This window comes from Furipterus horrens, unplaced genomic scaffold, assembly GCF_987537825.1.
Source record: "Furipterus horrens unplaced genomic scaffold, mFurHor1.1.pri manual_scaffold_4, whole genome shotgun sequence".
NCBI lineage: Eukaryota > Metazoa > Chordata > Mammalia > Chiroptera > Furipteridae > Furipterus > Furipterus horrens.
In genome coordinates this window covers 6,122,900-6,132,335 of record NW_028327174.1, presented here as the reverse complement: position 1 = coordinate 6,132,335, position 9,436 = coordinate 6,122,900, and the positions used below count along the sequence as shown (strand labels likewise).

Genomic DNA, 9,436 nt, shown 5'->3' with positions numbered 1-9,436 from the left:
GAGAAAGTATCTTGGATCTTGGCCACCAAGAGGTCATAGATGCACTTAGAGAAATGAATTTCAGTAGAGAGTTAGGGCTAGAACCCAGGTTTAAAGAAAGTGGGAGCACTGATGGTGGAGTCAGCCCCAGGTTTTAAAGGTAAGAAAAGTAAATGGAAGGGAAAGGGAGGGAAGGAAGGAAGGCAGGCAGGAAGGAAGGAATTTTGATGGGGGGGGCAGATCTCAATTAGGAAGTAGAGGAAGGACCCACAGGGGAAGTAATTTAGCTGGAAGGAGTGCACCTCTTTCCCGAGTCTGTAGGGAAAGAGCATGGGTTAGGCTCACAATGACTGTGTTCATTAGGAGGTTGGCTGTCTCCCAGCAGCACTGTGGCTTTCTTAAGACAGACATCTCAGGGGCAACATAACAGCATGGAAAAGGGTTTACTCTAGAGTCAGACCAGACTACCTGGGTTCAACTAGAAAGTTATTACCTGTGGTAACCTGGGGCAAGTTAGTCGGCCCTTCAGTGCCTCAGTTTCCCTATCTGGAAGTAGGGAAAACCACATTTGTTGTGAAGACTAACTGCCAGGATTCACGTAAAGCCCTCACATAGTGTCTGACACATGGCAAGTGTTCACGAAAGGGTAGCTATTATTAATAACCACCGCCCCTGGTTCTCTTGGGAACCTCCTGTGGGTCTAGCAGCGACCAGCACACAGGAGTAGTTCAGCATCTGCTGCTCCACTCGGAGCTTTTCAGGAAGTGTGGTTATAAGAAATGAGAGGTGATTTAGAAGTGGCACAGAGTCTGTCACAAGGGCTTTGTTGCACAATAAATGCTACCAGACATGTAATAAATACTTACAAGCATGTCCTCTGTAATCAGCATCTCCAAGAGCCCCACTGCTCTTGGCCTCAGCTGTGGCCACACCCACTGCCCAAGTGAGCAGTGTCAGCTGTCCCCTGTCCTCTTGTCTTTTTGGATTAGGTTCCTTTGCAGGGATCTTCCCATGTTTATAATGTTTGGGAGAATTGAAGAATGCTTTGTAAACACTTCCAAATGTCTCATAGCAATGAGAGGCCAGTGCAAAGGGTAGAGGGAGTTCTCCTGTGCTACAGAAATAAGAGCTGGAGCAGATCCAGCTGGCTATGTCACCCCAAGCTTGTGGGTCATTGCAGAATCGTTTGCAGAAATGCATTGGATTTTATCCAGTGTGTTCAGGGATCACAGAACACTCGCGCAAGGGAAAAAAGGAAGGCCTGTTGCTTGGAATGGCTTAGAGCACTTTTGGTAGCCATCCAAGGCAGCTATCACTCATTAAATCTATCTTTCCCTCCAGCAAAAAGCCAGCTGAATAGCACACCGCATATAGAGCTCTAAGAATAGTATAGCACTCCAAGAACATACTGTACTTGGCCTATGTACAGGTGCGCGGGGCTTTGACGAGTCTTTTTATTCTCAAAGCCGGGTGCGTTGGAACAAACAAAAAAATATTTTCTCTAAGTAGCATCAAAGAAGAAACGTTAACGAGCACAGGGGAGCATCCTGGTATGTCATTCTTTGACCTGCGCTGCCTTTTCTAGGCATGGATGGACTCTGCAGCCACCCAGCATGCTAGTAAGTCCTAGAGCAGTGAGTACAGCAGCCCTCCTGTCCCCCGCCGTTCACTGACTCCACAGTAGGCTGAGCAAGCCCCTAAGTCCTGTAACAGGTAGTAATTTGTCATTTGCTGTGACGGGAATTTGAAACCATCATCCTCTGCAATAAATATTTGGTGGATTTATTGTCTTTCCTCCTATAAGTATAGAAAGTGAAGACAGGTTCCTACCAAAGCTTCAGTTCTGAGAAGTGAGAGTTCTCCGAGTGCAGACAAGACCCTAAACCACACCACACTGTTGGAAGAAATCCCGGTGTGGGTCTATTCATAAAAGAGTCTGGGAAGATACTCTCCTTAATGGTGGTTGGCTCTAGTAGTAAGATCTGGGGGAGCTTTTATTTCCTACTGTAAAACTTTCTTTATTGTCTGAAATCTTTACTCAATGTTACTTTCATGTTCAGAAAAAAAAGCAATCTTATCTGAATATTATTTCCCTGTTCTCAAATGGGCTAACAGGACAGAGTTTCCAGACTCCTACTTTCTCCTAGGGTGGGAAGTACAACGAGGTGCAGCAGACAGATAGCTGAAGGCCCTCAAAGACAGAGATTATAGGAAGAATCTTTGGTCACTCCTGGATATTCCTATCCTGCTTCCTGCCCTCAGAGAGCACACATGGCAAGTCACCAGTCACCACATACATTCATTCTCTTACCTAGCTAACCACAATTCATCCTTTAGATGAATTCATCCTTGTAGATGTCACTTCTGCGAAGTCATCCCTATCCAACCAAGATTGAGTTGGCGTCCCTCCCATGTGCTTCAAGCCACCTGATTACTTGTTTACCCGCTGATCACCCCCACTAGACTGAGATCCCTAAAGGCAGAAGTGTTTTATTCATCTGTGTAGCCTTTGTACCCTAGGAAAGTGCCAAGAGGCTGAATAAACATTTGTGTGATTTACATGCCTTACATGCCACCGAGTCAGCTCCAACTTTTGGCAACCCTATTAACAAGTGATGGATGTTCACCATATCCTGTTCTCCACAGTCCTGCTCAGCTCCTATGGCTTCTTGGAGGAGTCAATCCAGCTCATATTTGGTCTTCCTCTTTTCCTGCTGCCTTCTACTTTTCCCACCATTTTTGTCTTTTCCAAAGAACCTTGGCTTCTCACGATGTGCCTGAGGTAGGACAGCTTCAGTTCTATCACTTTTTTCTTCCTGCAATGTTTCATTTACTGAATAATTATTATTTGGGGAATTTCAAATATCAGAGCAATTTAAGGGATACAAAAATGAAAAAGAAACCATTCATTTTCAAGGAATTTACAGCTGAGTTGGGGGAGATGGCTGTGTCCAACAATTAACTAGAGAACCAAGTACTAGTTTAAGGGTTAAAATGGAGGTACAAACAACCAACTGTAAAGATAATGGAGGTTTTGCACCCTGAACATTTCTCATTCATTGTGTTTCCTAGCTCAAAATCCAATATTGGAATGCCAGTATGGGGTACGTGTATGTGATTATAAGGATTCAGGATTTTAGGGCCTTTATTAGAATTTGACTCATGACTTTCTGCTGTCAGTTGTTTTAGGAATACCTGCCATTTAATCTTAATTAATGTTTGTGAAATGCCTTGTCTTTCTCTGCTGAAAGGCTCTAAGTGTCGAGCATTATTTGTTACAGTGGTGGTTTTATTATTAAAGCAGTGCCAGTGAGGTTACACAACAGCTTGAATCAGGAAGTGAAACAGGGGTGTTGATCCCATTGAAGCTACAGAGGATGGGGATTTGGGATGGTAAAATGTTAATTACTCCGGACGGAGGAATGCCGGCTAGAGTCCAACACTGTACTCCTGGAGATCATTTCAGTCCCAGAGGCTGAGTCTGGCTCTCTGGCAGTGGGTCCTAAGCATCCTGCCCTCCTCTGGCTGGAATGTTGGATTCACTTCTCCGTAAACTACCACAGAGAAAGAATCTAATGGCCAAGAGCCAGGAACAAACGTCTTGCATGGCATCAGGGGTGACTCTGGAAGCTTTCCAATAGCTGAAGGGCAGTTCCTTTGCATGCATTCAATTATTTATTTGTAAAGCAATTTATTCTTTCTCCCATTTTAGACTCTTTCTCCTTGCTTCCAGCTCTTGAGGACTCTCTAAAGATGGAGTGGGGGTTGAGGAGGTGGGCTTAGCACCCAAAGATGGAAGAAATGTCCATTTATAAAGCTGAGAACATGAACGTACAGATAGATGGGCTTCTGGTCAGGAAGCACCAAGACTTTATTTTAGGGTGGGGTGGAAGGGGTCCTGGAGAGGAGGAAGGGGTGGAGGCAATGACAACCTCTTCATAGCTTTAGTTCCCAACAATGTCACTTGTAGAAACTGATTAAGGAACTTGGGTTTTGAATGAAACCATTTTTAAGATGTTGGGTTGGATGACAGGTATGACTCTGGACTACGAGAGAAGGCTCTGGAATCAGACAGATCTAGGACCAAATGCCGGGTCCACCAACTACTTTCTATCTGGGTGACCTTGGGCAAGTTTCCCAACTTGTCTGGCCCCTTCGTTTCCTATCTGTAAAATTTAGAGAATGTCAAACTCACAGGTTTAACCAGATGATCCCTGTAAAGGAATCCGCGCAGTATGTGGCACACAGTGGGCACGGAACAGTCGCCAACTACAGGGCACAGGACCGGGGTCATCCACACTACCTAGACAACAATTAACTGTAGCACAGCGAATCCGGACCTGACCGACGAGCCTTGTCTGCCCAATAAGGTACCACGAAAAAAACTCAGTGGAGTCAAACCAATGGCATTGACCCTTGTTGTTGAACGGGCTTTCTTGTTGTTCGCCAATAGTTTGAAGATTTGACTAGGGAGTGACATCCAGAACGCCCAATGACGCATAACCAGACCACACACAGCACTTCGGAGGCGATTAATCAAGAAGCCGGCACGTATACATTCCGTTATTAGGAAGTACTGGATGGAGAGAGGAACTTAGGGGATACGGCACGAAGGCTAGTCACTAATGAGCTAAAAAAAAAAAAAGAAAAGAAAAAAGACGATGGTTGCGCCAAGTGAGCTCGGCGGCCATCATGCTCTAATTTCCCCTTCGCCTCTCCGCGTCCGCGACCAAGGAAGCGGCCTCTGGGATGCTGAGGGGGTGTGTCCCCGAATGATTGGCGCAGGCAGCTCAGCCAATCCTAGCTCGTCAAACGGGAAGCGCTTGACCAATGAGGGGCGAAGGCCGCGGCGAGGACCTAGAGGGGCGGAGCATGAGGTTGAGGAGCACAAAAGCTAGCCAGTAACAGCCGGAGGTATCCTCCCTGCAGCCAATAGTGTGAAGCTGTGGGCGGGCCCCCGAGTGTTTGTGTTGTGGTTTGGGGGGAGGGAGGCGGAGGGGAAAGTTTGTTTATTTTGTTTTTAGTTTCTGGGGTCCCCGTGTTTCTGGGAGGTGAAGCGGGCGGGACTGACCCCCGCTCCCCTCAGTCCCGCTACTACGTCGCCTCCACAACCTGCGGAGAAGCGGGGACCGCGCGCAACGCAGCGCATCGCCTCACAGCGGAACGCCGCGCACTCGGAACCGGCACGGCTCGGCGGTGAGTGTGGACCGACCGCCACTGCCGCTCTTCCCCTCCCCCGCACACCGCGAGTCAGAAGTGGGTGGCTGGGTGGGCGAGGACGCTCGCGGGAGCGCGCGGCGCGGGCCGGCCTGTCAAGCTGAGGCGGACTGTGCTAGTCCTCGCGAGTGAGCGAGTGCGGCGGGGAGAGGGCCGGGAGGGGCGTGAGCGCGCGCGGGGCCCCGCGGGGGCAGGGGCGTTGAGCGCGTGCTCCGTGGGGGCGGACGTGTGGTGGGTTTGACCCCGGGGCGGGGAGGAACGCGGGCGACCTGCCGCCCGCGGCGAAGGGGCGCCCGGAATGGCAGGGCCGGGACGGGCGGGCGCGCGCGGCTTTGGGCGTCACGCGCCGGCAGGTGTGAGCTAGGGAGGGCTTCCGGGGGGCTGGCAGAGTCGGGTTCGCTTCCCGTCGCCGAGGGGGCCTGTGGGCAGGGGAGGGTCCCCGTCGCCTCGGAGGCTCGTGTCCGAGGGAGGTGTTAGGCCTCGGAGCCGCCCAGTCCCTGCCTGTGTTCGGGACCTGCGTGTCGGAGCGAATGTGTTCTCCTGCTTAACCCGGGCCGGGAGTCCCACCCCTGCACCCCTCATCCCAGAGCCCTGCGTGTGTGGCCATCTTCGACAGGCGGTTCCGACTTTCCACGAGGAAACAAGGGGGATAGCGTTGGCCCAGTGGACGAAGCAAACCGAGGAGTGTTTTCTGCCTTCCTCTGGTCCAGCGCCCTTTAGCTTCAGACTAGCGGGGTTATTGGCCAGCCCACAGTGGGCTAAGTATACCCCCGGGTGGCTGTAGACACCCCGTAACGGGAGCCGCTTGTGAGGCGCGGCAAGGACCAGTCCATCCTCGGTTCTTTGGGCACTGGGGACCAGTCTGGGTCTTTGAAGACTCTTCGCTTTCTCATGTATGTTTTGGCTGTTTTATTGCATGTTAGCATCCGCGCTAGAGGTTGAGCAAGGCATAAGGCGAGTTTCAAGTTTGTATGTGTATTACGATATAAGCAAAATTCAACGTTTGCCAGAGATGTTTCTCCCTAGTCAGTGATTAAAACGTCATTAGCGGCGCCCCTCCCCCAGCAGGTAAACATACAGAAAGAAGGTGTACATCTTAGCATTAGCGGTGGCGACTGTTTCCTTCATCGTGGGGAATCGCAGTAGGGTGATGGTTTCCTGTTGATTTGGAGAAGCGTCTGTAATCTTGGCTTTGAAATTATACTTATTCTTTTGATGGAGTTATGGAAATGCCTCTTACAAAGCAGAACTTTTTATCACGCTGTCGTGCCCTTACCTAGTGTGTAGTGTTGCTGTAGGTAGGTAGTGGGAGGGATGTGAATGTAGTCTGCTTCTTCACTAAGGCGAGTGGTGAGAACACAGATCAGACTGGCTTGCCCTACTGGGGACGCCCTTACATTTTCTTAGTTCTTGACCGTTTGTAAGTGCTCGTCCCACACAGGATTTGAGCAGAATCATTTATGGTAGGACTTCAGGAGAAGAAATTCCCAGGCTGCTTTTCTAAGGTAGCAGATAAATGTCATGCACTTGAGACAAAATAATTCTTTTCCTCTTTCGAAAGGAAGCACTTAAGAATGTTTAATATTAGAAAAATATCATTTGTTCAGATGGTAGGAACACCTTTATTGCATGCTTCCCATGTGTTTTTCCTAATCATCACCTAAACCCAAGCCTGCGGGGTAGGTATCACTACTGTTTTATGGACAAGAAAAGGAGCCTCCACGAGCCACACAGCTAGGAAGTTCAGGGGCATTAGATTTGGTTTCAAGTCTGTTTGGTTTCAGAGCCCATGCTTGTTCCATTTTGCCCCTTAAGTTATCCAGAGGGAAAAATACGGGAAGGGCGCCGAAAAGGAGAGAGGAATAGTAGTGGGAAATGCCTCTGATGATTAGGTTGCCCGTACCTAATTTAAGAACTTAGTGTTAAATTCATCCTTAGCTTTTAAAAATTAAGAACATTTGTACTAAAGTACATCTATGCTTTGTTTTTATTTTCACCCTGTTTAATTTTTGTAAAGATAAATAGAATACGTTTAATTTAGAGGTCAAGGCTTTCAGAGCCCTTTGTGCAGACAGACCTCTGTTCCACTACCTTGCTGTTGTGATTAATCAGTCCTGTGTGTTCTTCCAGGGACCAGAAACTTTTATCTCTAGCACAGTGCTTGGCATGTAGTAGGGACATAGCAAATGTTAGCTGACTGAGGAGCAGAGTTACACATGTAATGACTTCAGGTTCCCGTTAGCAGTTTTAGTTTAATGGGGCAGTAACAAAGTGAATAGCTCATGTACAAAATGCATATTCTAGAAGAATACTTAAATGGAACAACTCATTCGGTCTTGGAAGTTTGGCTCTGCCAGTTTGCTGAATCTCCCAGTTCTGCTTATCTGTTTGGGCTTCTGTTCCATTCTGGTCTTTCTTTCCCCCAGGTGCTAAAAGAGAAGGCTATAATGACTGCTTCCTTTTACTGCCCAGTCATTCCTGAGTCTTTGCAGCCTGACTTCCAACCTCACTACTCACTGACGCTTTTCCCAAGGTTGCCAATTACCTACTAGTTAAATTTCCTAGAGCATCTTTTTCTGTTCCCGTTAGCAGTCAGTCCTTTTGATGACCCCTTTAAAATTTCTAAAATTTTAAAATGGCATATAGTAGCATTGATTTTTTGTGCGTATATAGTTCTGTGAATGTTAACATATGTATAGACTCATGTCTATTTTTGATACACTTTTCTTCTTGTGTTCCAGGGATAACACAGATGATCAGGCTAGGGCTGCTTTTGTTGTCCTTATTTTGTTTTTCTCTTTTTCTGTTATATGAAAATGTTATTTACTTTTGCTACTTACAATATCTATCACCTTTCTATCTACTAACCTGCATATGCATGCCCGACCTCTCTTCCATAATCCAAACAACATCCATCCTTACCTGCTGAAATTCTTCACTCCTCTATACTCACTGTGTTTAAAGTTATGCCTAACTCTGCCTCCCAAACCAGCTCTTTCTGTAATTTACAAATCTTTCTGTAATTTTCAGGGATGCTATCCTCCCAAACTTCCAACCCTGGAATACTTGGAGGGCCTTATCATGAGCTCTGTTATTCCAGATCTAATATCCTGCTACTCAGACAAATACTGGCTTCTGCCCCTTTGCTGCTAAGCTGCCTGGGGTTCGTTAAGCTGAGTGGAGCATAGGTAGTTGGAGCACTTAGAACCCCAGCAGGATCTGACCACTTCCCTGGTCAGCACCCCTTATGGCTTCCCAGTGCACTCAGGTCATTTGGGATTTTATTTTTCACCTTATGAGGCTCTGCAAGATCTGGCCTCCACCTGTCTCTCCAGCCTTCTCATCTCTTTTATGATTCACCCTCCTTTCTGACCGTCCAACTCTAAGCGGTCTTTCAGTTCCTTGAGTTACCCAGGCCTTTTCCAGCCTCAAGGTTCTTGTACCTACCACTCTCCTTAGCTTGGGCTGCTCTTCCCTTCCTTCCCCCTTGTCTTCACCCACCTGACTTCAGGGTTCAGATTAAATTGTCACTTCCTCAGAGAGGCTTTCCTTTATGACTTTGTCCCAGCCCCTCCACCCACCCTCGTTCAGATCTCTCAGAGCTCCTGTTCTTTTTTCATAGCTCTCACCACACTTCATGATTCAGGACCATGTCTGTTTCATTTCCCATGTCTCCAGAGCCTAGCCAAGACTCAGGCATACAACATACTCCCAGTAAATATTTGTTGGCTGTGTTATGAGTCTGGGCTTTTGATTTTATAATTTATTGCTATTTTGTTTCTGGGAGCCTTGTTGTATCCTACCTTCTGTAGGACTTGATCCCTCTGTTGGAGGTCTGGCCACATAGAGATAGATTGGAAATTGCTGAAGAGGATCCTGATTCTATTCTCCCTCTGAATCGTGCCTCTGCCTGGGAGACCTTACCGGTGAGCCAGACTAGATCTTACCTACACTGTTGGCTGAGTGTGCCAAGTCTGCTGAGCAGTGCACCTTGGTTATCCAGACTGGGGTCAGCATTTGCAGCTGTTTGCCTTCCCTCACCTCACCCTGCTCTTGATTTCTTCTGCCTGTCTCTACCCAGTGTGGACTTCTGAAGGCAGTGCACACCTTCCAGCTGAGCCTGCTTACCCTTTGACATTTACTGCTTTTTGACATTGACTGCTGCCTCTAGTGTTTTGACCCTACAGATTGCCCCCACACTAACCTTCCTGAAGTAGTGTTTTGTTTGTTTCCTTCAGTG

The 9,436-nt window shown here is 47.8% G+C and overlaps 1 protein-coding gene across 1 annotated transcript in view; it reads left to right on the top strand.

Moving 5' to 3' along the window:
• Positions 1 to 4,486: 4,486 nt before the first annotated feature.
• Positions 4,487 to 9,436, top strand: part of TNRC6B (trinucleotide repeat containing adaptor 6B) — a 247,397-nt gene continuing 242,447 nt past the window's right edge. The window contains exons 1-2 of the mRNA XM_090272393.1: positions 4,487 to 4,881; positions 5,092 to 5,175. Coding sequence (XP_090128519.1) covers positions 4,810 to 4,881; positions 5,092 to 5,175 — 156 coding nt within the window. The 5' untranslated portion in view covers positions 4,487 to 4,809. The remainder of the gene's footprint in view (positions 4,882 to 5,091; positions 5,176 to 9,436) is intronic.